We start from the raw sequence: 27870 nt of genomic DNA, 5'->3' as shown, positions 1-27870 counted from the left end.
AAAGCTGAAAGTATTTCTAATTCTAAAACGTATTAGAAAAAGATTGCATTGATTCACGAGTGGCTTAGAACATATGCAGCCACGCTTTTCAGATTCTTTCATAGTACTATAAAAATGTGACGGCCGTGTCTCATTTTCTTTTCACTTCTCAAATATGCTCTGTGTGTTGGTCTGTCACAACAAATCCCATTAGAAATAAATACATAGGTGTTTGCGTTAAAGCCTGACAAAATGTGAAAAAGCGAAGGCTTGTATGAACATTTTTCTTACATGTTTGCATGCTTTTCAAATGCTTGGGTGACGTCACTGTAATATTTCTACCTTATCGAGTTTGCTCTTGCATCTGACTCAAGGTCCTTCCTCTTATTGTTTCAGTATGTCAGGGGCATTGTTTGAATGAGGTCGACCATTACCGATCGGGCCTGAGGCCAACTTGACTTCAGCTGATTTAATTGAATCAACAACATGAGTCAAACTCAAACAAGCAGAGACTTTGCCTTGACAGCCTCATTACTCCACATTAAGAACTCATTTCACAATGCATTGTGACTTTGGTCTTGACAAATGAAATCAAATAAGTGAGTACACGTTTGGAGGACTACTCTTGGAAGGCTTTGACTGGAAATGTTCCAGCACTGTACATATTTTTGACAAGAGGAAAGACACCCCCCCCCCCCCCTTCTTAAAATAAGAGCTGCATGGCTGTTTTGTGTATGTTAATATGAATGCCTTCTGGGTTAAAATGTTCCCATGTTTGCCATCTGCAGTAATGGAATGACATTCAATGCCATTTTCCCTCTTAAATGGAATTTTTGTCAAAGCCTTATGAATTCAACCTGCCTTGTCACTCAAGACGTAGATATTGCTGAGAGGGGAGGAAATATGCGAATGAAACCTTTCACTGCAGATTCGAGCTGTTGGCTGTGAGCCCACCAAATAACGGCGCCATTATTTTGTCTGCGGCGCAACAAACAAAGAAGGCTTTCTTGTGACATACCAGAAGAAGTGGTATCAGGGAGTATAATGGCTTACATTATGTATATTAAGCACACTACAGTGTGTTGCTTATAGTTTAGCTTTTTGTCAGCTCAAACATCAGCTAAAGTTCTCAATCAGGCATGCATTCTTAGAGAAAAAAAAAAAATTGGCAGCTTAGTCAGAAATTGTTGTTGCGGGGAGGAGACAAAAGAAGAAAAACCCACGTTCCAGGGCTTCCTCACCCAACAGGGAAGGAAATGTTGAGACTGCAAGCACTGCGCAGTGGAGATATGGCAGTGTTTGCTCAGGGCTAGGTATCAGGCACAAAAACAAACATGGCCGCTCTTAATGAGTCTGTTTGCCTGCCAAAGGTAAAGACAGCTGTTGTCTCTCGCCACAATGGAACAGGCCTCGGTGCCACAAAGCAACAGAGGAGGCTCTCTGCATCCCCTTGGTAACGCTCCCCCCACGTGTGTACTCAAGAGGGAACTTATTAAGTCTTCTTTACAGATAAATAGAGAGTAAAATGTAAAATATGGGGTGCTTTCATGAGGCCTGACTGAAACGGAAAGGCTTATTAGGTCTCGGGAGAGTTAAAACGGAATCGCTTGTAAAGAGGGTGACATGGCGGAGCTTGGACGTATAACTCATAACATCAGCATTTTTAGAGTTCACAAATTGTAGGTTTCTCTGTTTGCTAAGGTGGAAGTCGTGTTTCAGAGGTCCTTCTTACCTTCCTATATTACATCTAGGCTGGGGAAATAAATAAAACAAATCTGGTGTGAAGTAACCTTTCAAAAAAAGACACAAATGCACATAAATATAGGTGGAAAAAAAGCAATTCAAGTGAAACCTTGAAAAGCACTTTCCCTCACTGTGAGAAAATTAATAAATGCTTCCTCTACCTGTCCAGTCAAATCAGCACTGACAGCTTGCTGCTCTCCACTGCTAATTTTAGACGAACCAATCTAAGTGGGTTGATATAAGAAGCATTTTGCTGTGAAGAGGGAAGAGGCTGCGGAGATTAAAGGTTCAACCGTCACTTGCATCAGGGTTGCCTCTGCTGAAACAGAGCCCTCCCCAGCCCCCAACCATTTTCCTGGCATTGTTTACAGCACATTTTAAGCTCCTGAATGAAAGACATTGTTTCCATTATTATTATTCTGGCATCTGGGGGGAAAAAAAAGGAAGGATCACAATTAAATGTCGGTTTTATTATTGAAGGAATAAGCATGCTTCAAGAATTGAAAAGCAACATATAAGAGAATCAAATATTGACCTATATTTTATATAAAAAAGACAGCCATTTTCATCAAGTAAGACAGATTTTTTTTCCCCTGTTTTAGGTCAGCAAGGGTTATTGAAATTCATTTGTGTTTGCTAAATGCCAGAATATCAAGAGATGATTTATTTTAACAAAATTTTAATTGTTTTTTTAGTCAGAAGTTGGGTATGCCCAGATGGCAATGCCATGGCTATGTAAGCTTTAGGGTAATTCAACAACATTTGAGTTATACAATACCTGTGGATATTTGTTTAATGGTAGAGTCGCCAATTTTTTTTATGTTTTTTCAAGTCCCTTTTTGAATAACTGTGCATGCGCAAGACTGTCTTACCTTCTCTTCCGCTCTTCAGGGGGGTTGCATGAAAAAATCTCCCAAATCCACTCTGTTCTTATTTCTTTCTACTGAGGTCTTCCTCTTCTTCTCATAAACCTGTTTGCAGTATGCTTCTTGCAACTCTCAGCCATTTTCAAAGTATACGCTGAGAGCAGCGGCGCTACAATGAACGGCTAACGCCAAAGCTAACTGCTAAGCTAACCAGTCACTGCCCTTAGTGTTTCTAAACAGGATTACCAACTATACTTTAAGGTCACTCAAATACAATGATTTCTTGTGTGACATCATGCAAAAACATTTAAAATAAATCAGCCAAAATATTAGGAACATAATTGTTGACCTCCGAAGGTCTGATTTATACTTGGGTAGGATATCCAGATGCCTAAAGTTGCTACGTTCATCTGTTCAAAATCATGACCCACAAGTAAAAACAGCATGGGGATGTCCGGCCATCAGAGAGCTTTTGTATCCCAAGGATAAAAGTGTTTTGGGGGTTAAATGTGCAAATCAGTCACTCAAGAAAAGCAAAATACCTTGTAGAGATGCTTGCTGAAGCAGGTAGGAACGTGTCATTATCCACAGTGAAACAAGTATTCCCCTACATAGGAGCGGAAAAACCACTCAGCGAAGAAGAAGCTGTTTCTCCAAAAGTTAAATGAAAAGAGAGATTACAGTTTGCAATTGCACCCAGGGACGCAAATCCTTTTTTTTTTAGACATGTCCTGTAATCTGATTAAACTAAAATTTAAGTGCTTGTTCATTATGACCGTTATGACTGTTGTTACATTTGGACAAAATAGGGGGAAGTTTGCAAACCTCAGAGCAGCAGCCCAACTGTGAAGTACATGGGGTGGCATCATGTTGGCAGGGTGTTTTGCTGCAGCACTCCAGAAAATAGATAGTTTCTCGAAGAAACAAAATTATTTGGAAACTCATTGAAATGACAGCTGAGGACATTAGCCAGGATGTTAAAGCTCAAATGGGTCTTCCAACAATTATTGTAATCATATTGACAAATCAGTTGCAAAGTTGCTTAAATACAGCAAAGTCAAAGTTTTTAAGAGACCATCACAAAGGTCTGATTTTAGTCCATCGCAAAATTTGTGGCCAGAGGTGAAAGGGGCGTGCGTGAAACCTGACAGCAAACTGGTAGGAGGAACTTGTGACAGGATACACAAAGCCTTTGATGCAAGTCATACTTTTTTTTTAAGTTATAAAAGATTATGAAAAAAATATTTAATCACATTACTATGACATTTTGAAAACAAAAATATTTTTTGCAATCCCAAGTGGCTGAAAACAAGAAAAGTCCAGTCTGAAAGTTTTACCGTTTAACTGTTTGTGTGTTAGAATGGCCTAGATCAATTAATTCAGGTTTGAATTACTTTTTAGTGGAAGTTAGCCATGATAATCTTTTTTTTTTTCCCCATGATAATCTATATTTTAAATTCCTCTCTGTTTTGTAAAAAGTTAAGTAAGTTTGAAGCATATATGAGAGTTTTTTTCTGGAATTTCACTGTGGTTTGCTCTGTACTTTAACATTTTTAATTGGGAAATTCATTACAATTATTATCAGATTGTGGTTGCCAGATAAATAGAGCTCAAAGTAGTGTTTCCTGTCTGACAATTTCAAAGAAATGCCACATGACGTAACCATGGCAGTAATGTAACTGGGCTAAGAACGAGATCTGCAATCTGTTGGTTTGACTGGCATCCGCTGACCTACATCCTGGCATTAGTATTACGCATGAGACATTGCGACTCAAATGGGTTTTGCTATGCAGCTAAAGCATATTTTTTAAAGATAAGGCTATAGGTTCATACACTGTTAATCATGTTTTGGTATTAGTTAAACTTATGTTTTGTTAAAAAAAAACATCACATAAACAGTTTTATAAAACAATCCTAATCATATTTTGGCAATGAATAACCACAGCTCTAATGGACAAGTTCCAGAAAATAAGTGGTGTGTAGTTTGTTACTGGTGATATTGTATGTGCAACATTAAATTAGTGCTAGGTAATTAGTCATAGAGTCATAAACTACTTTCTATTCATGACTGGCATGCTTGTGCATTTCCTGGCATTCAGTTAGAGATTTTAACCACTTGGTGACCTGTTTATTAAGGCAAGGTTCATGTGATCCAGCAATGAATCTCTATGAGTTCTCTGATTTCCCTCCCTCTTTTACGCTGTCAAGTTACCCAACACGATGCTGAGGAGACAGATAAGGGAGGCAAGCGTAGGCTTAACCCCAAACAGAGTTGCTAGTTTACTCAGCAATGCTGTAGTAAGGCTGAAGAATGTTTATAATGAAAAGAAAAAAAGAAAAAGTGATTTTTCAGTACAATAAATCTCAGGTAGGAATATCCATGATCTCTGTTCAACCTTTCAAAAGTTTAAAGAAATCACATGCAGCCAATAGATTACTTTAAGTCACTCTGCCTCTTAAATCTTTTCACATTTTCTCATGTTACAACCCCAAACTTAAATGTATTTTATTTGGATTTTATGTGAAATACCAAAGCAAACTGGTGGAAGGAATATGATGCATGCTTTTCAAACATTTTTACACATCAAACTAAGGGTGGACTCTGTTGACAAGACAACTCATTGCTGTGGACGTAACAAGTCTGGCCTTTGTTTAAGTGTTGCAAGAAGGAAACTATTGATAAATGGATTGATAAATGAAAAACAAACACAGTCATACCTAAAGTTTGCCAAATGGGACGTGTTACATCCCATTTGGTGGGATATATAAAGGTGTATATATATATATATATATATATATATATATATATATATATATATATATATATATATATATATATATATATATATATATATATATATATATATCAGAATCAGAAATACTTTAATGATCCCAGAGGGAAATTACTGTTTCAGAATATTTTTTAGTCTTTTTACAGTGATGTGTAATACCACAAAGTCTGCTCTGTGTTGTGGACATTTGGTTTTGTACCCATGTTGCCATGCTCTCTTTACATTTGTCTGCCTCAGGTGAGGTTTCTGTGTTTTTTCAATGACTGCCTCAAGGAGGGAGCAAGTGCACTGCTTCTTTTGATGGCTACAGGAGGAAAAATGAGATGCCGGTTCTTCATGTGTTTCTGTTACACTATATGCCAAGCATCAACGTGGAGCTTCTTGACAGTCATTTGTCATTTAAAGCAAGTGGCCATGTTGGAAAAGCCAGACTTGGTGGTGTTTTTGAATCTCATGTAAGCGTCATCAGGTGCTTGCTGTTTTTAAGCTCGCAAAGTTCTGATGTGTTTAAGGGTAAAAGTGGTTTAATCAGAGATTATTACTTAATAACCTTGACTGGTTGTTGATTGAGAACGAAAAGCCAATTATCATAATAGGATATGGGGCATAATGATGGAATTAAATGAGTGTGACAGACACAATAGGCCTGCTCTGTCATCGCGTTAGCCCAGCACGCTTATTAGAATTAATCTGTCCTGATTAAAAATGCAAATAGCTCTAAGTCATTGATGGAGTTTACATGTTTTTTATAACATTTAACTGATTTAATTACATGGAAAATGAAATGGTGGAATGTGCAAATGATTTTTTTTCTGTCATCACCATCCTGCTGATTTTCTCTAAGCGATGATTATTCTCCCGTGCCAGGAGTAAAAGGTAATGAGATTAGTGCTTTCCATTTCTGTTTTCTCCCTCCATCTCTGTCTTTCAGGAGTGGATGGTTTGGTTCATCGAACCAAGCAGAGCTGCGTCATTGTTATCAGCGGGCGGAAAAAAAAAAACACTGTATCTTAGTGGAAGCTGTACCAACTGCGTTGAGGTGGGCTGAGAGTGTCACAATATTTAAAGGGTTTCCTCCTACAGTGTGTCAGAAAATACCAAACATTCTGACTCTTTCTGGTGTTTGTTTTCATACTCGGCTATGTAGAGCGGGATCTGAGGTCTTAACAGACAGATTTAATTGTCTGTGGTGTATTAAGTTGCTGCACTGCCTGGACCAAGTTGTCATTGAACGGGACATGCTTTTACTCTCCCATTTTGACTGTGAGTTGGAGGTTTCTGCCAAATATAGTTTAGCCTTTACCCGTTAAGGCAGGTAATAAACGCATTTAAACTGGTCGTGCTTTTTGCTGCAACCTCAGGGCTGGTATCTCTCTCCTCTCCATACTTTGTACTTGGCACACCTGACCCTGACTGAATAACAACAGAAGGTTTCTGTTTCCTATCTGCATTGCAGAAAATATTAAAATGTGTATCTATGCATATTTAGAAAGTGCCTATTAATTTGTCACAAATGTGGACTAATAGTTCTACCCACACACTCAGTGTTTTTGCACCTTTCGCTTGTGGTCTCAAAACGTGGTGGCATGTGGTGGACTTCCTGTAGGGGAAGGAAATTGATTTGGCTTGTTTCTTTGTTCAAGGCGAACAAGCAACATGAAATGTTTTGTTTTTATGCTGCTGAGTAAATATGTAGATATTTTTGTGATAGTTTTGTTGGCGTGTGGATATGATGATGTAATAATAGGTGTTAATTTTTAGGAACCAAAGGGAGCAGAACATTTCAGAGCTTGTTTTAGGCAATGTTTGCATAATTATTCGCACCCCATAAAGTTTTCCACCTTTGTGTCATGTTACAGCCTCAAATGTATTAATTTATGTTATTTTTGTAGCACTACTTTCAGCTCTATTCATCAAACCATGGACAGACACATCCAGAACTGAGATCAGGGTCGCATGCTCTACCCCTGCACCACCACCGCGCTCGCAGACTCAAACTTTAACATATTTTGATGGGATTTTATATGAAAGATGAAGTAGTACATATAAAAATGAAGAAGGAAAACCATACATTGTTGTCAGAATTTGTAGGAGAGTATATTTGTTTCATCCCCCTTTACTCTTCAAACATAAAAGTAGTAAATCCAATCAGGCAGTGTTTAATTCATCTCAGTATAAATGCAACTATTCCGTTGAAGATCTTAGAGGTTAGACCTCTAAGATCTCCTGTTCAGGAGAACAAACTGTATCATGAATGGTTAATGGTAAATGGCCTATACTTGTTTAGCACTCTTATCAAGTCCTGAGTCCCCAAAAAGCACTTTACACTACTTTTAGTCATATACTGATAGTGGTGAGCTACATTGTAGCCAGAGCTGTCCTGGAGCAGACTGACAGAAGCAAGGCCACCATAAAATCGGCACCCCCGCTAACAGGCAAAGCATCTTGAAGGCTGAAGTGTCTTGCCCAAGGCCACAGGCTCAGCAGGGGTTCGAACCAGTAACTCAGCGGTTTTAACGGCTAACTACCTAGCACTGTGACCCCATAAAGACCAAGGGACACTATCCAGCTGTGGAAAGGATTTTCTTCTGCAGGAAGAAAATGTTTTAGAGACTCATAGACTTGCGGAGTGGTGGAGGTTCATCTTCCAGCAATAAAATAACCGAAATATTCAACTAAAAAGCTGAGACACACCAAACCGGAATTAGCGCCCGATCCGCTGGAAAACTGGATAAGTCGTGGCAATTACATCTGGTTGAAGTGAATGGGGCTGGGCAGACTTGCTTGTGGTTCTGTGCAAATGATAGACCCAAGATAGACCTCTGGTCTATGGTTGGTAGACCAAATTAGTCCAGGGGTCGACCTCAGGTCGGTTAAACAGCCTTAAACAGAGGCTCTCAAAAACTTACAACACAGCTATAGGGTTAATTCCGGCCAATCATCACCTCAATTCTCACCCTCATACAAGTGATCAAAACATCGCTGCTTTTAGCCAAGCCAATAACAACCCTAACAACTCCTCGTTACAGAGGAGTGGACCAGTTTTGGTTCAATCTACTGGCTTAATGGCTTTAACGACCACCCCTTACTAAGGGGTGGACCTGTTTCCGTTGAATTTGCATGTTATCTAAGCCATTACAAGGCCTTTGTTTGGCAGTAGTATAACGCTTGTTACTCCACATTACTCCAGACTTTTTGAATTGAGAAAGCTTCCTGGAGAGGAAGGGAAACGTCTTCAACTATGAAAAACAAGTCCAGTTGCTTTGTTTTTTACTTTTTTTTGGAATGACCATGACCTGGATGACTGAGAATCTTCTCCAGCAATCAATAAAACATTTCAGTAAAGAGTGTACTTACCCATAGTAGGAGCTCAGATATACAAAAAAACAGATAAAACACGGAGGTTGTTTGAGCAACAACTGCAGCTTTGTGTTTACCGCCCGGTTTGTTTATGCTGGTTGAACTTGCGGTACATACTCTCGCGTGAATACTCAATCTCACAAGTCCGGTGATCCATGCAGAGACCCTCTACGCAACCAAGTAGACTAGGAAAAATATTTGCGTGTATCTGTCTGCCAGATAGGGCAGAGTGGGTTGATCGAACAGTTTGGTGTCTCAGCCTTAAAGCTGAACGGGTACATGTCAAACCATATTCATGTACTTTAATGATCCAGTCTAAGTCCAGACCTCAATCCAGTAGAAATTGTGTAGCAAGACTTAATGATTCATGCTCACAGAAACTCTTCGTCCAATACGACTAAACCTGAGCTACTTTGAAAAGAAAAATGGACAAAAATGCCAGTATTAAGATGTGCATTACTGATAGACACATGTGCCTCAAAAAGACTTAATTGTGAATAGGCATTTCTACAAAGTATTGTCACATATGGGCGCATACAAATGCTCTTCACACTTTTCAGATTTGTATTTGTTGAAAATGTTATGAACCTTAAATCCATACTTTCTGTTGGTTTGTCAAATAAATTGCTTTGACGCTTGTGGCTGTAAATTGCCAACATGTAGAAAAGATTCAAAGGGAATGACTACCTTTGCAAAGCACTGCATTTGTGGGTGAGATGTTGTTTTTCCCCTACACACCACCAGTGCTGCAATCATTACAGCTTTGGTCTTGAAATTGAAGCGTCAAGCTTTCAGATATTGACTTGGCTTAAAGAAATTATTCTTATTTAAACAGTTTTGCAAGTGGACAGAAGACATATAGACCTAAAACTTTCTGTTGACACAACAGGATCGAATCCAACTGTGTCCGAACATCAACTGGATGTGTTGAAATGGAAAGTATGCGATCGATCTGTGTGCATTAGAGCTCTACAGTAACATAAGTAGTGACTGGCGGAACAAAAGAGGCCCTGTGTGTCACACAAGTGAAGACATGCAGCACAAAGAGGACAGCCAACTCCAGCCAACTGTTGGCATTTCATTGTTTATCGTCTTGTGCCTAAAAGTGTATTTGTATTTCAAGAAGGAATCCCACTCTTGCACATCTGGAAATGATTTTGGACAGTTTGGTGTGTGCTGGCCTAATTGCCCTGCCGACAGAAAGGCCAATAAAGTGGGTTATAGTGAGGCGCTGAGATATTTGGTAATACTAAGAAAATCCACTAACGCCTTGTTTAATTAAGGCAATCTGGATGGAGTTTTATGGATAAAAATTCATACATTCTTTTCTGATATTACTAGTACTATTTCAAGTCATTCTTTCCCTCAAGGGACAAAACACAATTACTCTATGGTGTTGTGTAGTACACTATATCACGTTGTGCACATTTCAGTCAGTGGGAGGGCATAGTGTTGTATTGTTGCACACAGCATGTCATAATGATGAATATACTTTAGAGAATGAAGAATGAATTCAGTGTCGGAGCACATTATAGCGCAGCACTTTGATTGGCTTGCTGCATTTTCAACAGTTTGTCCTGTAAATAGGCTGATAATAACACAACTTCATCCGGCAGCAAAAAGAAAGTTAAGAAATATTTCAGGCAAGAGCTTCTTGATTTTCTTCGGTTAATGAACTATCAGATGCAAAAAGGCAAATGTGAAACACGTCAAGACCTTATTGCCTTGTACATGAAGACAAAGATCTCTGACCACATCTGAGGAAGCAGCAGTTAAACAAACGGTGTCAGTACCTTTTCAGTAACTGCAACTGTACCTACAGACTGATGACAGGAAGCGCGGTGGTAACAAGGAAAACCATGAGATACCACATGGAGAGGTAAAAATAGGCCACTTGGCACGAGAGACGGTAAGAGAGGGGGAGGAGGAGAATCAGAGAGGAAAATTGGTGCAATGTCTTCTAGTGGGGACTTTTTCTCTCTAGACCCAAGATAAGAAACCTAACTGTTAGGTAAGTTGTTAGATCAATCTCATTTTCACTTGGTGGTTTCTGTGCAGAGAAGAAAAAAAAACTCATTTCCTCTTGTTAAACAGCAAACGAAGAATGAACCCTTCTGTGTTTACAGTCACAGCACCTCCTACAACCTCTGACTTATAAGGCTTTGTTATTCAATCAGTTACATGTAAATGTGTTAACACCTCTCACTTCTTAACAGTGTCAGTAAGATTACCTATAAATGCTTACCTTGGAAAAACCCAAAGCTGTTATCTGAAACCTAGCCACTGCCACTTGTGTTGCTCTGATTGGCCTCATATTGGTCGAGAGTCATTGGGAGTGTAAAGCAACTGTAGCAAACTGTTGTATGAGTAGATATTAGCCTTAACTCGGCATATGTTCAGCAACAGCTTGGTGCAAATTAGTTGTTTTTAAACCATATTGATACAAAACTGCAGTTCCAAACCAACCTGGGCATATGTGAAATGATAACTGCTCCCTAAATCTAATAACTGATTGTGCCACCAAAGTCTGCAACAACTGCTATTAAGCATTTGTGATAAGTAGCAATCAGTCTTTGATATCGCTTTGGAAGAATATTGTCCTTCTCTTCCTTTTGAAATAGCGTTAATTTTGCTATTCTGGAGGACTTTAAAGCCAGAACGGCCTGTTTAACATCTTGCAAAAGTGTCAGATTTAAGCCCAGACATTGAAAAGACCACTTAAAATCTTCAAATTCTTTGTGTGTGTGTGTGTGTATTGTAGCCACCCAGAGGTGGACTGGCATGTGTGTGCTTAAGTTTACTGTCTTTCCAATAGAGTGCAAAATTAATTGTTCATCCAAGTCCTGAAACACCAAATCAGCTGCAAACCCTCACACTACCTCCACCTTATTTCATTATAGGTATAGTGTCCGCTTTGGAAATGGTGTGCTAGTTTTGCACCACTTTTTCATCTTGTCAGTACAAATAATATTTTCGCAAAAGTCTTGGAGATCATTGAAATGTTTTTTGTTAGTTTTTTTGGCAGATGTGAGGTGGGTCTTATTTATTTATTTATTTATTGGCTGGGCTATGGTTTTCAACTTGGTACTCTCCCAAGGACACCCTTGTTGCCCAGTCTTTTTCTTTTGGTTGACGCTTAACCAAGGTAAGTGAAGCTTGCACTGCTTCTTCTTTTGTGACCTCCAGGAGGAGTCGTTAAGGCTCTCATGTTAGTCTTCACTGTTCCTTGTTTTATTTGGTTGTTGAAAATTACTCTCACTGTGGTTTGCTGTAGGTCCAAAATTCCTAGTAATTACTTAGTAGATTTCACTTAACTTTGTTTTTCTTCCCTTTAATCCTTCATGTTTATGGATTGTGTGTTGCTTTGGAGATCTTTTAGCCATACTTCATGATGTCAGACAGGTTCAAGTTAAGGTATTTCTCAATTTCATAGATCTAGCAGTAAATAGGCCTGTGTGCGACGAAGGAACTTGAACAAAATGGGATTGATCAAAGTTAATAAATTTTTTAACAAAGTATAGTTATATTTGTCTGAGATTAAAACACTATTTTACAGGTCTATAGATAAAACACTGAGAGCACAATTCACAGGTTCATACAATATGTTTAAGTTGTGGGTTCTTTTAGTAGTACAGTAATGAATGAACTTATTTCACAAAGTTGATATATCATAAAGCGTTTGCGTTCTTGAGTGGTTAATGCATAGATGAGCAGAATTAACTTTGCGGCAATCTTTATGTAACCAACCAGGATGGACTAGAAATCCATGTGGTCCAAGCTGTTAAATACCTCAAACTGTCCTTATTTATAGACTACATAGAAGATGTTCTGATTGTAAAAGTAGCCTTGCGCCAAACACCAAACTTAGATAATGGCCTTAGAGGAATTAAAAATAATGTGCAGTCATGCCTGCCCTTGTCTGCATATCGTCTCATTCATCTGGGCTGCTCATTAAAGGGTAATTACCTGTAATTAGTGAATCATGTCGCTTTAATGAAGATGTTGAAAGCTGCTGGAGCCAGAAGGGCTACCCTTAATTCTAAGTGATGTTCAAAATTAGCGACAGACAAAAATTCAATAACGGCGGACAGACTAATGAAACGCGTGCACGGTCTTTCCTGTGTCATTGACGGTGTGTGTTATGTTTATTTTTCTCATTAATCTTCAGCGTCGGTGCCATCAACACCTGGCACTGGAGGGCAAGTACGTGTTACTGTATCACATGAGGCTCACAGGCGCAATGCTAGATGAAGCTGTGTGTCTAAGAATGTGTGCTGTTGGGTAGGAGTGCATTGCTTGCTGTAATGTCTGGGTGTGTGTGCGTGCCTGCATGCGTGTGTATGTTTGAGTGTGTGTTCCCTGGCGGCATGGTGAGTGTTTAATCTGGCCCGGTGGCGTGCCGTTGGCCCGGCTAATCACAGTGTGTCTGTAGGAGTGCGCTGAGCCAGGGGAGCACGCCGTCGCTAACAGCCCCTGACAGACTCATTAGAGAGACCTGGCACTGAGCTTTAAAACGCACGCACGCACGCACACACACACACACACACACACACACACACACACACACACACACACACACACACACTGTGGGAAAGAAACACACTGGGATAAATTCACACACATCCACACTTTTTTTTCTCGTGTTCTTCCACACTCATTCATATAATTATCCAATAACTGTGTCTGTGTCTCTCTCTCTCTCTCTCTCTCTCTCTCTCTCTCTCTCTCTCTCTCTCTCTCTCTCTCTCACACACACACACACACACACACACACTAGCACACTGTGCTCCACGTGTGAGACAAGGCAAGCAGTGACCCCTCGCAGTCGCAGCCCAAACACAGACAAGAGCTGAGAGGGCATCTGGGAAAAGAGGAGGGTGGGGGGGGGGAGCAGAGTGTGGGAAAAAAAATGCGAGAAGGCAAAGTGGAGGAGTGAAGTACAGATAAGGAAAGTGTTGGAAGCAGCATCCCTTTTTTCCACCCATTCAGATAATTTAAATAGGCAAATGGCATTTTTAAAGGCTTGTTATCTGCAATCAGGAGATCGGGTACAAGCTCCTGGGAACCGTAAAAAAGTAAAAAAAATAAATAAATAAATAAACTGTGCTCTGTGAATATCAGCTGTATTTGCACATAATGTAAAAATGTGACAAAGGTTAGTAGTCTTGCCTTTTTTGCAAAACGTGTCTCTTTATTCTTTAAAGGGTGCGAATTAAACAATTTTTTTTGTAACAATGACATTTAGGAAAGTTTGACAAATTGCTTAAGACAAACGTTGCTCGTACGCGCAACAAGGTTATATGCACCTCGGCTGCAGTAAGTGGAAGCATTAGGTTCGGCTAAATAACAGGTGAATGCAAAGCAGGTCAAAATGTAGTCAAGTGTAGGGCATGCCAGCTGTTCACGTTTTTTATGCCACTGACACACACACATACACACACTAACACATATTCATGGGCGTGCTTATGATTTTCACAGAATAAGAGACAAAGTGAGATGTGTACAGTAAAGAAAACCAGCAACATATATTTAAATTAAACATTTTGTTTATTTGAATGTGTAGTGCAAGTAGCAAATACAAACATGTCAAGAATACGACAAATTTTAAAAGAGAACGTAGTTTACTGTGTTGGTAGCAGCTAAAACTATTAAGAATGGTTCCCTACTTTCTCCCTTTGTTAGCAGATGTCATAGAAGGCAAACACAAAGAACGGATATACCCGTATTAAAAGTGTCACTTTTGTTACCAAGACAACAATAACAGTTCACTACATTAGACGATCATTTGTAGACCCAGCAATTTACCATTTGGAAAATATGAGTCAAATATTTACTTCCTTAATCCTCGACTCAAACCAACATGAGGGGGTTTGTTTGTGGACAGCACAACTTGACATTGGGTAGATTGCACTGAAGAGAATAAGCAGCCAGAGTGAGACGCTGTTGGTGTGTGATGGCTGGCCAACTTAAGACAATCGAGATACCTGGTGTAGCCAGTTTTGGTGTATATCAGAGTAAAGGGCCTCACAGTCTGTTTATCTGTTTTATTTTGGAAGAAACTTATCAGAAGGGCAGATTTCATTTGATTTTAGTTTTATGGTATTTTATGGAAGAAAGAAGATCAAAGTTTAGTACATGTAATAAATGAAAATAAATGACATCTAATACTAATCGGTGTCTACAAATAATTGATCAAAGAAGCTACTTCAATGAAGACAAACATACATTATTATTTCCAAGATAAGTTGCTTTACATCTACGTGGCACACTATGTGTTGAATAAGAATGAAACGGGATCTACCTATGTGACAGTGAGATCCGCATCTTAGGTTCGACCCAGAATGTAGTATCTGCTTCTCATGTGAACGGCAGTATCACCATAGAGATTGGGACTCCCTTCTTGACTTTCTCTTTGGTTGACAGTCCTGTTTCAGCCTTGCTTTAGTCGTCCCACAGAGGTCACTCTCAGCTAGGGAAGTGGTGGTGCTGCCCCTTTTTTCCTCGTTTGGTTTTCTGGACTTTCCTCACCTTGGATTTGGATTCTGGTTTTTAATGCTAAAAGTGGTCACTCTTTGCATTAATAAACATTAATTTACTGTTTTCACTCTGCAAAACAGTGACTTTGTTCAGCAGGATGATACACCAGATCACAAAGCTCAAATCATCTCGGAGTGCTTTGAAATTAGTTTACTGTTCTCCAATGGCCTCCACATTCACCAGGTCTTAATCCACTAGAGCACCTCTGTAATGTAATTGAACAAGATGTTTTTAGTCCTTCTATCTGCTCAATCTCAGAAAAAAATTCTGAGACACATTTTTCTATAATTCTTTATAACTATGTCCAAATTCAGAAGTCTCCATACAATAATACTACTGTGCCTTTAAACAGTTTGGAAAATTAAGATGTTTCATGGGTTTTTAAGCTTAATTTCCAAGATTTTAGTTAAATGGAGGCACAGCTGTGGTTGCATTGTAAGTCACACCTCAAACCCAGTGCGGCTTTGCGTTGCATCTTGGAAAAAATCCAGACAAGAAAGTAGAAAGAGGTCTATGAAGCCCCACAAGTCTGGTTCATCCTTGGGTAAAATTACCAGATGCCTGAAGGCGCCACAGTCATCTGCTTAAATAATTGTACTGAAAGATAGGAATCATGGGACTGTTCAGCCATCAAATTCTTCTGGAGGAAGACAGGTTCTGTGTCCCAGAGAGGAACATGTTCTGGTTGGAAATATCTTTATCAACCTCAGCAAAAATGTGAAGATGTTGGTGAAAGCTGTTTAGAGTGTACTTTTTGCACCGTGCATTAACCCTGCATCAACAGGGCCTGAAAGGCCACTCAGCAAGGAAGAAGCTATTTCTCGAATAGCAACCTTAAAAGCCAGAATACACTTTACAAAAGCAACAAAAATCCTATATTTTTGAGACATGACCCATGTTCGGATAAAACTAGCATTTGGTTAAAAACAGAGTGAAGTTCTCAGGCCTGAGAGCACAAACCTAACCGTTAAGTACCGGGATAGATGCATCGTGTTGTGTGGGTGTTTTGCTGCAGAAAAGAAACTAACACTCTTCTCAAAATAAATGACATGAGAGAAATTATTGAAGCAACATATCAACAGATCAGCCAGGAAGTTAAACCTTGGAAACAAATAGGTGTTTTAGTTAGAGTAAATGGCAGACAGTGAGTTAAATTGTTATGTATGTTTTTATACAGCGTAACTAAGTGTCTTGTTTTAGTTGTATGTATATACTCATATATGCTGTGGGCATTTACTTAAATAAAATGTGTTCAACCCAGTATTTAATGAAGGAATTTGAACCATCTGCAGCAAGCAACTAGTGGTTAGGAGTGGAATTACACCTAAGCTACTATCACTTACTGCACCCACTTACATGCATGTTTACATACAGTCAATATGAAAGCTCAAGCACTTCCAAAGGGGCATTTAAAAAGAACATGGAATGGCCTAAAGTGTGCATATCTTAGTGTGCATTCAACCTGCAGATAGATTCTCATGGTTTCCTCTTTGTATGTGTCAGTTTCTCTCATGTTCACAGCAGCTGTTATCCTTCCCTCTCATTCAGCTAACCTCTTTGTATGAAACTGTAATCTAGCCTGCTGGAAGTAAAGGGAACGTGTATTTCTGACATCCTTGTTTCACCTAAAAGTCAAATAAACCTGTATTTAATTCTCTCCACCACTCTCGCAGCAAAACAGGCCAAATTCTCTCTCTTTCTCCAGTCGGTACAATAGATGCTTTGCTTTCCTCTCTCCCCTGTTCTCTCTCAGTCTTCTTTAGCACAAGGCTATGACATTGAGGAAATGCAATGTGATGTATTGCAGTGAATAATGTATTCTGCAAGGATTGTACAGAGCGTGTAGAGCAGATGGCAGCAGGTTGATCTCAATGTGTGTGTGTGTGTTTAATGATGGCAGTGTGTATATGTGTAACGGGAGTGTGTGTGTGTGTGTGTGTGTGTGTGTGTGTGTGTGTGTGTGTGTGTGTGTGTGTGTGTGGGTGTGCTCACCCAGAATGGGGGAGGGGAGTGAGGAGGAGAAGGTTGGGAGGGGCGTTGGGGGTTGGTTTATGTGTGTCTATGTGATCCTCCTTTGTGAGATAAAACATGCAAATGGTGGATTATTTTAATGCAGTTTTTTTTCTACAGCCTAAAGCCTTAATCCGTAAAGCAGTCGAAATGAAAATAGTATATGTTTCTTTCAAACTCTATCCATGACTCCTTTATTTATTTATTTAGTTCATCTTTTTACTCTGTTATAGGAATCTGCCTCCACCAGCTGTCAAGGAATGGGATACATGGCACTTTAATTTGTGTCCAAAATAGTTACAGCTTTAGACTCATGATTACATCTGGAATGGACTTAAGCTGGCCTGAACTAATCTTTAAATTTTCTTGACTGATAGGTGAAAAAAAAAAACTTAAGGAGAGCAGAGCTGAAAACACATCACTGAGAGGGGACATACAGATGTAAAATATGCGCATTTCTAAACACTTACTCAAGCACACTCACTTTTATGAATGTACAAAAGAAGAGGCAAAAAAAACAGCTTTATGGTTTCTTCGAAAAGTACAGATAAAAAAACAATAAGTTAAGCATCAAGGGTCTACTTATTGTCTTTTACCAGTTAATTTTTAATTATTAGAGAAGTTTCAGAGAATATTATAAGAAGATTCTGTTAGAACGTTCTGTAAGAAGAGGCAGAAAGTTTAACATCCTTGTTTCTCTCACATCAGGGACGTTAAATAGAATAGAGTAAATGTGTTTAAGTATTTGAGAGAGCTGATCTGTCTCTCTGGGATAGCTGATATTGTAAAACATGGCCTGGAGCAATTCATTAGTGGTAAATAATTGAGAGGCTTGGGATAGTGTGAAGGTGAAATGGCTGTTATTATTTTATAGAGTTTGTGTTCTTAGGGCCCTTCAATTTAATTTTTATGAAAAATGCACAAGCTTTTATGTGAATAACTCATTTGAAAAATCCACAATGGCTGCTAATGACTATCTGTCCTTCGCTCATTGTTTGTCGAGCTCGTTTAGTGTTCTGCCGCAGCATTATCAATTCAATCCCTGCTTTCTTTGTAAAACTCTCATTTTCATGAAGGCTGTTAATTTATTTTCATGAGTTTTCCTCTTTTTATTTGAGGTAATTAAGGTACACAAGCAGGATTTATTTTTTTAATATGGCAGGAAGATATGTATCGAACAGATCTTAATAAAAATAAAATAAAGACTAGTTTCAGGTGTTTGTTTGCGGTCTTTGTCTTACGGGAAGAAATTTATCTTTTTTCATGTTCCAATTCTTTCCAGTAATATAACAGTTACTTTTTCAGGCCCTCACCTCCAAACTTTACAGTTGGTATGTTGTTTTTGAGGTAAAGTGATGTGCCATTTCCAACCCGAACATGGTATGTGCCAGACTTTGTCTTTTGTCTCATCTGACCAGACTATATTCTCCCAGTGTTCTGCAGCAAAATTTAAACAGGCTTTGGTATAACTTTTCTTCAGCAGTGGAGTGTTGCGCAGTGAGTATGCATAGAGGCCATGGCAGTCGAAACATTACTTAATGATGAATCTGTGAGGTGAAACTATGCCTGCTATTTCCAGACCTTTCTGAAGGACTCTATGAGCGGTCCTTGGACAGCTATCCTAATTATTATCACCTCATCAGGAGTGAGAAACCTTTCTATAGGACACAAATTGTGACTAAACCAGCTCATATACATTTGCCAGGATTGTTCCCTAAATCCTGTCATACTTCAGTAATTTCTCTTGACTGTCTTTGTCTTTTGAGCCTCATTTTCTCAGTCATTCTACTTAATACACATACATTTTAGATCAGTGTGCTGATTTCTTTTTCAGTGTGGATTTCTTGGCTTTTATTTGACATCTGGTGTGAACGCCATATCATCAGGCCCATTATAAATATATTTACTCAGTAAAAAGTTGATGTATTTAATATTAATTCTCACCACAGTACGTTGTGGAAAAAGTATGTAGATTTGTCAATATATATCGTGAGAACAGGGTTGTACATAAATTAAATGGTGTCAGTCTTTAAATGAAACCAACTAAATTCACCTGATGTTGAAGTTGTTTGCACCACCATCTATATATTTCCATCAGTTAGACTAATACAAAGGTCTTTTTCTCTGATAAATATTCATTTGGGTAATTCTTTATCTGCATTTTGAGACCCTCATTTGAATCATATTTCATCTCACTGTCATTCATTGTTTTTTGGTGGTTTTTATGGCTGTGCATTTTCAGCTAAGGTGGATTCCATTCTCAAAAAAACCAAACAAAAAAAACGTTACAACCTTTGTTTTTGGTTTTCCTGTGATGCAAATTAAAGAACATCGAGGTTTTATTTAAGATCTACACCCACACGACACCATGTGATAACCAAGAAATGGGGGAGTATCTGACGGTCTAATTGGTTTTCTCAGCACTCTTGGCTCTGTAATAACAAGATGTTTTTAGCCTGTGGTCTGAGCTGTCGGCTTAAGACCTGTTTGTCCTTAATAACCAAACTATTGAGAAGTCTGGAAGATCTTCACTCCTGTGGGTGGATTGGTCTTTTTAGTCACGCTAGAGGTAAAACTTAAAGGACAGACAGTTATGTCTGAGTCTAAACCAAACTTTTTCCATTTTTGGTGAAGTCAGACTTTATGTTAACATTTAGAGGACATCCCTGCCCACCATACATCCAGCTCTTTGACTTCATAGGAACAAGATCTTGAAGCCATCTGAAAATGGCTTGAAGTTAGTTTGGTTTTCTTGGGTTATTCATTGTAGTTTGGGTTTTGGCAGATTAGTTTGCCTGTTTTGTCATACACTGCAGAATATTAAGTGTTTAACAACATGGCCCCTCAGTCAATCCAACACACATTTTTAGGGTTTTAAGTTCAGATTTGTTATTGCTGCTGGATAAGCATATGGTTAACTGGACACTACTCTTCAAGAACACTTTCCGATGGAAGTATAATCCTTGGATTCTGCTCAGTCCATAAAGGTTTACTTTTGATTCTCTTTGGCTATGCATGTGTGTAAACAAAGGTGCTGAGACGCTAGATACATTTCCGACATTCTCTGACATTAAAGTATTATCGCGTCATTTTAAAAAAACCTATAATCATTGTAAAATTAGTTTGTGTTTTTTTAATGTTTGATCGAGTTAAAGGACCCCCTAATGTCGAACGAAGCATAAAAAAAAAATTGTGTCTATTAAAAAATGCAGTACTTTATTATGAATCTATTTTGAAGAATCTCTGTTTGATGTAGTTTACACTTCAGTTAACTAGTCTAAATATGTTGGACTTTAAACTCAAGAGGATCAGATGTACTCCAGTATCTTTAAAACCTCAAGGAAATTTCTCTTTTGTTCAAGCCTTAATTTTTAGGAAGCTAGAAATCGGGTGCTAGCTTCAGGGCTGTTAGCCGCAGTGGATGGCCATGTTGTCTTACACAACTTACAAATTGTGTCTGTCTGCTGTCACAGCTCCTTTTCTTTTTTTCCTTTTTCTTTTTTGTCGGGTACGTGATTTTTTGATTCACAACATTTAAAAAGTGATGGAGGTTTCTCCAATACTTATCTTACAGTCAGCAGGACCGAAAATAAAGTCTCTATTAGTCCACGCTATTGAATACAAGAAGGCATCTTAAGAAGTACTTCCTTTCTTAATCCTAATTAAATGTCTCAGAAGTAGTTACTGGGTGTCAGAGCATTCACCTCCATACACGGGCCCTTCATACATGGGACCTTGTGAACCCGACCTCAGTTTGAGAAGAGATGTTAAGGCATTTTAATACTTTGAGATTGCTTAAAACCTCCAGTAAATATGTGACGGTCTCCATTCCATAGTATTTGAAATAAAATATGGTAAATGTAATATTACTACAATATTTCCCAAAATCTAAGTTTGCAAGTGACTTATTCATAGACTTGTGTCCTGCTTACTTCTTTTATAATGTTATTATTTTACATTATGTTGGTAAGCCCATGTTTTATACCAGCTTGGTATTAATTACTCTTATTTTTTTAATCTTAAAATATTGTGCTGTGTTTATATTGTGTTTTAAAAAAAAAAATTTTTTATTTATTGCAATGTTGGCATTTCTGTTTTAATTATCATCTATCTTGATGCTTTCTTTATGCTTCTCTTTTTTTGTTTCAGGGGTAACTTACCCTACATATTTGTTTGTTTGCTTTCTTGCTCGTTACTTAAAAAACTTATTTTTCCATATAAAAGCTTAGCTAACACATCTCCTGACCCCTGAGGATTTTTTTTTTGTCTCCTTGGCTTCGAGCCATTGTTCCGCCCCTGTGTCTGGTAGAGGTGTTTAGTGTAATATGCTTGTCAGTGAATGCAAAAGAGTGGGGCGGCATGCATGTGGGGATGAGACATGTTCAGGGGGCGGAGGGGAGGTCAGCTTATTAACCTCCGTTTTTCCCTTTGCAAAGCTCCAGCATAGAGTCACTGTGTAAGTCTCGTGTCATGACTCCTCCCCACTGCATTCATTTGCTGGGAATGACTGGAGAGAAAAGCAACAGGCAGAAGGGAGTAGGAGGAGGGAAAGGTTCTTAACAAATGCCCTGCTTGTACCTTGCAAAACTAAAGCCCACGCATCTTGTTTCCTTCCCTACTTTTGTCCTTTCTTTCTCTTCCTTTACCTGCTGTCTGTCTTTCTGACCACAGGCCCAGTACAGTGTTAGGCTCCGCACTGCCCCCCCTTCAGGCATCAACCCAACTAGGAAAAGACTGGCCATTGCTATGGTGAGACTTGGTAGCTGAACGCCCCCCCCCCCCCCCCCCCCTGTTTTTTTTTTCCCAAGCCCACATTGTGCTTGCCTTTGAATATGAAAATATGAACATTAAGGCACTAACTTTAAGTGACAACAAAGAGAGAGCCCGAACTAATGTCAAGTTGTTTTAAAACAAAAAACAACTTAATTAGCTGGGGTTCAAATTAAACATGTAACTTCAGATTGTAAAAGCATGAACTACACCTACAGACTATGTAGTGCATCTATTATCAATCGACAAAGAAGAAAAAGTTCATTCATTCACCAAAATGCATCCATGTTGGATGATTCACACAAAATTGTATGTGTCAAGATGAGGATGGTATGCGAAGATTGGACAGGGGCTGTCTATAGAAGTGGTTCCCAAAGTCCAGACTGCAGGCCTGATCCAGGTTAATCTGTATCTGGTATTACATCTCGCTTTTAGCACACATTGATCTTAGGCTTGACCAGCTGCAAAGAGGAAGAGACCTGCTATAAACAATGGTTCTAAAAGATTTGATGCGTTAAGCAGAGTTTAGTTTATAAAACTGAAGAACATCTGTTTCTGTTAATTAAAACCAATCAACGAGTCATATGCAAACAGAGCTAATGTTAACCTGCCGCCACAGCAGCCACTTTCCTGAGCAAAGATCCGCAGCAGAGAGATTTGAGTGTTTACTGAAGACATTTTGTAGACAGTGTGCCAAGTCATGTAAGACTTCAGAAATAAAAGATAAAGCAACTCATTTTTTTGGGATAAAGTGTTTTTTAAAAATTATTATTCCAGCTGAATATTCCTCAGAAGTTTTCACATTTTTCCATCTTGTTCATAAGAGAAAAATCCCAAATTATAAATGTGTGGAGAGACGTTTTTTCACTCGAAATGTCTTTCATAAAAAGTTGTGAAATCATATCTTAAATACTTTTTTCATAACTCAGACACCATATATATTTTTTATTTGTCGGCAGTTGCTTTACAGGAATTTACAGATGATATCAGAAGTGTCTACTTGTAGGAACATATGTGTGAAAACACCCAAAGGTGCAAAAAAAAACCGTCTCTTTAGTTGTTACAGTAACAACTCACTTTTTTGGGCGTTCAGGCCCAAAACAAATGCAGTTTAAATCTGAAAGTACTTTTAAATCATTTATATAGAGCCTTTGCTAACCTTGTTACAAAATTATCCTTAACGAAATAAGATTGCAAAATCCCGCAGTTACACTTCAGGTCTGATCATGGCTTTCTTTCTTTATATATATATATATATGTATATATATATATATATATATATATATATATATATATATATATATATATATATATATATATATATATATATATATATATATATATATATATATATATATATATATATATATATATATATACTGTATGAATATATTTAGCTGTTAACACATGAAATGTAACATGCTGATTTAACAGGATACATTAAAACACAACTTGTTTATCATCTTATGTGGTGACACGTTTATTTATGATATTTCTGTTCTAAGTGTTTGCACTTGCAGGGTTTTAATTTCTCGTTTGACATCAGCTAGCTTTGCATAATGTTTTGCATTTGTCAAATATGTCTGACTGCTGCTATGGTGTAGCAACAGAGTGGTTGTTGCTCTTCCAGTGAGCTTTTCTTTTGCAAAACAGTAGTTTTATGGCTACTAGAATATTTTTTACAGCAGTGGTGTCAAAACGATTTGCAAGTTATGCTATATTTCTTCCACTGTTTTGTAAGATTGTTATTTGCTGTCTCAACCAAACCTTGTATCATTGTCTCTCTTCTTCTATTTCTTCTTCTGTGCTTTGTTGCACGCTTAAATTGGAGACTGGTTGGCATTCTTGGAGATAGACTGATGCAAGTACTTCCCATGCGATGATTTATTGTTGTCAAAGCTCACAAACCTTCATGCTTTGCTCTTGCACATTTTATTCAGTGTAGAGCACCAGATTACAGTAAGATACCCAATTATATGCAGAAGAAAACAAACTGTTTTTTTGTGTTTTTTTCTTCTCTCCTTTTCCTGTTGTAGTTATCTGATGTTTGCGGTGAGCAGAAGCAAATGGCTGGGGTAACGTGACGTTCACTGTGCCTGTTATCTTCTCTCATCACTGTTTATCCCAGTCAGTTAGAAGTGGCTCACGCTCACCTAGATCCCTCAGAAACTATTGTTTTTACTACACTCCCAAGTTCACATACGGATATTTTCACACCGTACTGTCAGTAAGAGCTGCGATACTAAAGCTTGGGTTGGTAAGCATAACCCCACAGCAACCGCTGGACCCATCTGCTAATTACTTTTGATGCTGATTTGATTGATGCAAACGAAGCACTCCCAGCACCTCTGGGGTCCTTGAAGGCTACCACAGCAGGATGATGGAGGCCGTGCGGGTTGCACTTTGGTTTTGACATATTCCTTTCTTCTATACCTTTTCGCCAGCACTCACACGTGGCTCACTCAATGGCTGTGACCTCTTTTGCACTCTGCCTGAGTTGCTGCAGAGGCAAACTGATGTCACCGATGATGCACACTGCAACGTGTGCTCACTTGGAGACGCAACAGCCACGCCTCCAACAACAAAAGGGAAAGGCATGGAAGCCTCAACGGGGAAATCAATTTAGTGTTTTGGTTGATCATCCTAAAAGTTGCTGAAACAGAAAGCATCTGAAAGCACATTTGCTGCAGTGTAAATGTGGACTTGAAAAAACATCAATTATTTAACTATGCTCTTAGGACTAGGCTGTTTTTTTTTTTTTTACCAACTTCATGGAGATGTATGATGTTCTTTCATTGTGAAGTATTCCACTTATTTAATTGACTACAGTTGGCCTTTCCTGTGGGGCTTATAACAGCTATCAAGATATCCCAAGATTTTAAGAAGTTAAGATTTTAAAATTCTTAAATTTTTTCTATTGTAATTTTTCAATGATTTAATCTTCATTCACACAACCTTTATGTCGAAAACCTACCGTATTTTTCTAACAATAAGATGCACTTAAAATCCTTAAAACTTCTCAAAACGTGATTGTGCGCTTTATAATCCGGTGTGCCTTATATGTGATTACAGTTGTGCTTATTGACCGATTGTATGTGGTAAAATGTGCTCAAAAATCTGTTAAAATGTATAAGTACAACTTAGGTAAGCAATGAAGCTGCTCTGCTAAATGTATATCCGGAGCACTACGGTACACCGTGTCACTACCTGATCAGACCCCTGAGCTGTCTACAAGACTGCCTGACTGTAATGCCTAAACTAGAAGTGCATTCATGTAAGGCAGCCCATGCCCGAAGTACAAGCTAGCAACAATAAATGTAGTAAGTTAATTCAATATTTATTTTGGTCTTATGTTAGAAACAGGGCAGTGTGGCCCAACTATAGCTCTCCCCTGTTGAGAACTCGTGGGCCCTTCATAAACATATGTACAGTGAAGGAAAACAGTAGCTACCACTCCCTGAAGAGAATCTGGAAGGCCATGGTTCTTGGAACAATAAAAGTAAATTTGCAATAGATCAAGAAGTTCCAGACTCCAATGAGATGGCTATAGTGGTCACTAATCTTTTTTTAAATTTCAGAAATTTGCATTTGTACAGTTAAAGTTGTTTATTATTCTTGCTTAATAGATTAAAATAAACTACTGATATGAGAAAATATTTATTTGCTTATTTAGTTTGGCACAAACTAAATAAGCAAAATAACACTTAAATAAACCTAAATATCCTAAGAAAGCCAAAACCTCACCTTTATTTTGTTAAGTATTCAGGTCTGAGTTTTATTTAAAAAGGACATGGTTTTTAATGCCTTCCCTTTTCAGACTGAAATCATTGAGCTGTGGTCTACATAGACATCATATACGTAGACGCGTCGTTGGGCGCAGGTTCACACGTCAACGTCACCGCCATATTGTATGTGGCAGAAAAAAGTTAAGTTCTGTTGTAGTGAATGCGGATCAGAAAAGATTCCTGTGCTGCATGGAAATGTATTCGAGCTGATTTCACTACTTGTATCTGCCTTCGATAAACTAAGGCTGCACCATGTTGCAAAACTGGACACACTAAAGCTGCATAGTGGCAACACTAGGAAAAAGCTGTGCAAGACCATTCTTTTTCAAGGTTTTTAGCTTGCATACAGCACAGACTACTGCATTTAGACATAGATGTGCACATATAGACAATAAGACAACAAAGTTAAAAAAAACATAAAACATAAAAGTGGTAATGTTATGAGAAAAACATCATATTATGAGAATTAAGAGGGAACATTTCCAGAATAGTAACAGTTTGCAGAATTATTTCACTCCTGGAGTAATAGGGCCAGGTTAGATTATTTAAATTATTTTTATTCTTTACGAGAATACATTCAGGAGAATGAAGCTAAAGGGATAAGAAAATAAACTTGTAACATTACAAAATTAAAAATATTACGAATACAAAGTATATTCTGAGATTAAAGTCCCTCTGATACTCTTTAAGTGACTGAGTAACTGCAGATTTGCCACATTTAACATGGCGGACGCTCTGACGCATCGCAATAGAGGCAGAACCCGCCCAACGACGCGTCTACGTATATAATGTCTATGGTGGTCTATATCAAGTGGGACTGCAATGCTTTGGTCTGAATTCCTTATTATTGTTGCCGTCTTTTGCCACTGTTCTAAGGTGTGTCTGAGAGCAACTTGTTTTGGTGCTGTCTCTTTAAATGTAAAAGGCCACTTCACACCATCACCCCTCTCTAGGTCACAGAGAGTTCCACTCCACCCCATTTGGCCATTTTTATAGTATGTTGGGGGACTGGGAATTGGGTGAAAATTGCAGTGAAAAAAATGTAAATCTCGGATTGGTAAATTGGTAAGCTGGAAGTCTATGACCCTGTTTTGCAGCTCTACAGCAAATACTGTGATGTAATTGTTCAGATATCACAATAGAGAAAACTGAACAGCTTGAAAAATTTGACCCAAACAGAATATAAAGCTATCTATGTTCAACCTGGACAGACTTTTATTTCCTCCTAGAGACCAGTGATACACGGGGGAAAAAAGTCTATTTAAGGGCTAAAAAAGTGGATTTTGCTTAATATGTCCCCTTTAATATTTTGGTTTGCCTGATAGCACCATACTAATAATAAAATTAATCCTTAGAAAACACAGCTTGTCTAATAATGATGCACATTCTGTATTTATTATTTCTTACTTAAAACACACATTACCTGGAATGACAGAGCTATTGAAATGCAAGTAGTAGTCTTATGGAGCTCTTTAGTAAATACACCAAAATCCTACACAGAATCTCCAGTTTCTCCCGTTTTGAGGCAAAAGTTATATCTGACTTTTTTAGACCTTGTTTTAAAGCTTTAAAGAAATAAAAAATGAAATTAGAAAATCTCTTCACGGTCTAAAAGCCACTGACTTGTGTGTGCAGATAAACTGTCATCCGTTTAGATTTTTATCCTTTTGTGAACCGTTGTAAACCCGAGTTCAAGGTGGAAACAAAGCCTTTTTTTGGCAACCCACATGCCCCACACTCCCACCTCGCTCTACCTCTCCATATTCTCAATCTCCACTCGTATCTCTTTTCATCTCTGTTTCTGGCTGTTGGCTCTGTTTTGTGGTTGTTCCAGCACACCAGCACCATAGTGGATAAATGAGAGCTTCAACTTTTTTTCTCTCTCTTTGCTGCTGCACATCCCAAGGTAAATGTGGAACCGGAAGTGGTAGAAACCTTTTTTTAGTTCACTTGCAACAGTGTGTTGCTTTCGTCTTGGAGCTGATGAGTGGATTGGTCCATCCAGGGATTGGTTTTCATGTTTTCTGT

General features: G+C 38.4%; 1 protein-coding gene across 3 annotated transcripts in view; it reads left to right on the top strand.

Moving 5' to 3' along the window:
- The window catches only part of LOC105933759 (TOX high mobility group box family member 2), a 115864-nt gene that overhangs the window by 22823 nt on the left and 65171 nt on the right, over nt 1-27870 (top strand). For 2 of the 3 annotated variants that reach the window (XM_021321996.2, XM_012873429.3), the window contains exon 2: nt 21959-22036. The exons of the other annotated variant lie outside the window; for it this stretch is intronic. In XM_021321996.2, the coding sequence (XP_021177671.2) occupies nt 21959-22036 (78 nt within the window). The remainder of the gene's footprint in view (nt 1-21958; nt 22037-27870) is intronic. 3 annotated transcript variants of the gene reach the window in all.

The sequence above is a fragment of the Fundulus heteroclitus genome, chromosome 1, assembly GCF_011125445.2.
Source record: "Fundulus heteroclitus isolate FHET01 chromosome 1, MU-UCD_Fhet_4.1, whole genome shotgun sequence".
NCBI classification, from domain to species: Eukaryota; Metazoa; Chordata; class Actinopteri; order Cyprinodontiformes; family Fundulidae; genus Fundulus; species Fundulus heteroclitus.
Note: the sequence above shows the minus strand (reverse complement) of the source record. Positions and strands in the feature narration are given on the sequence as shown.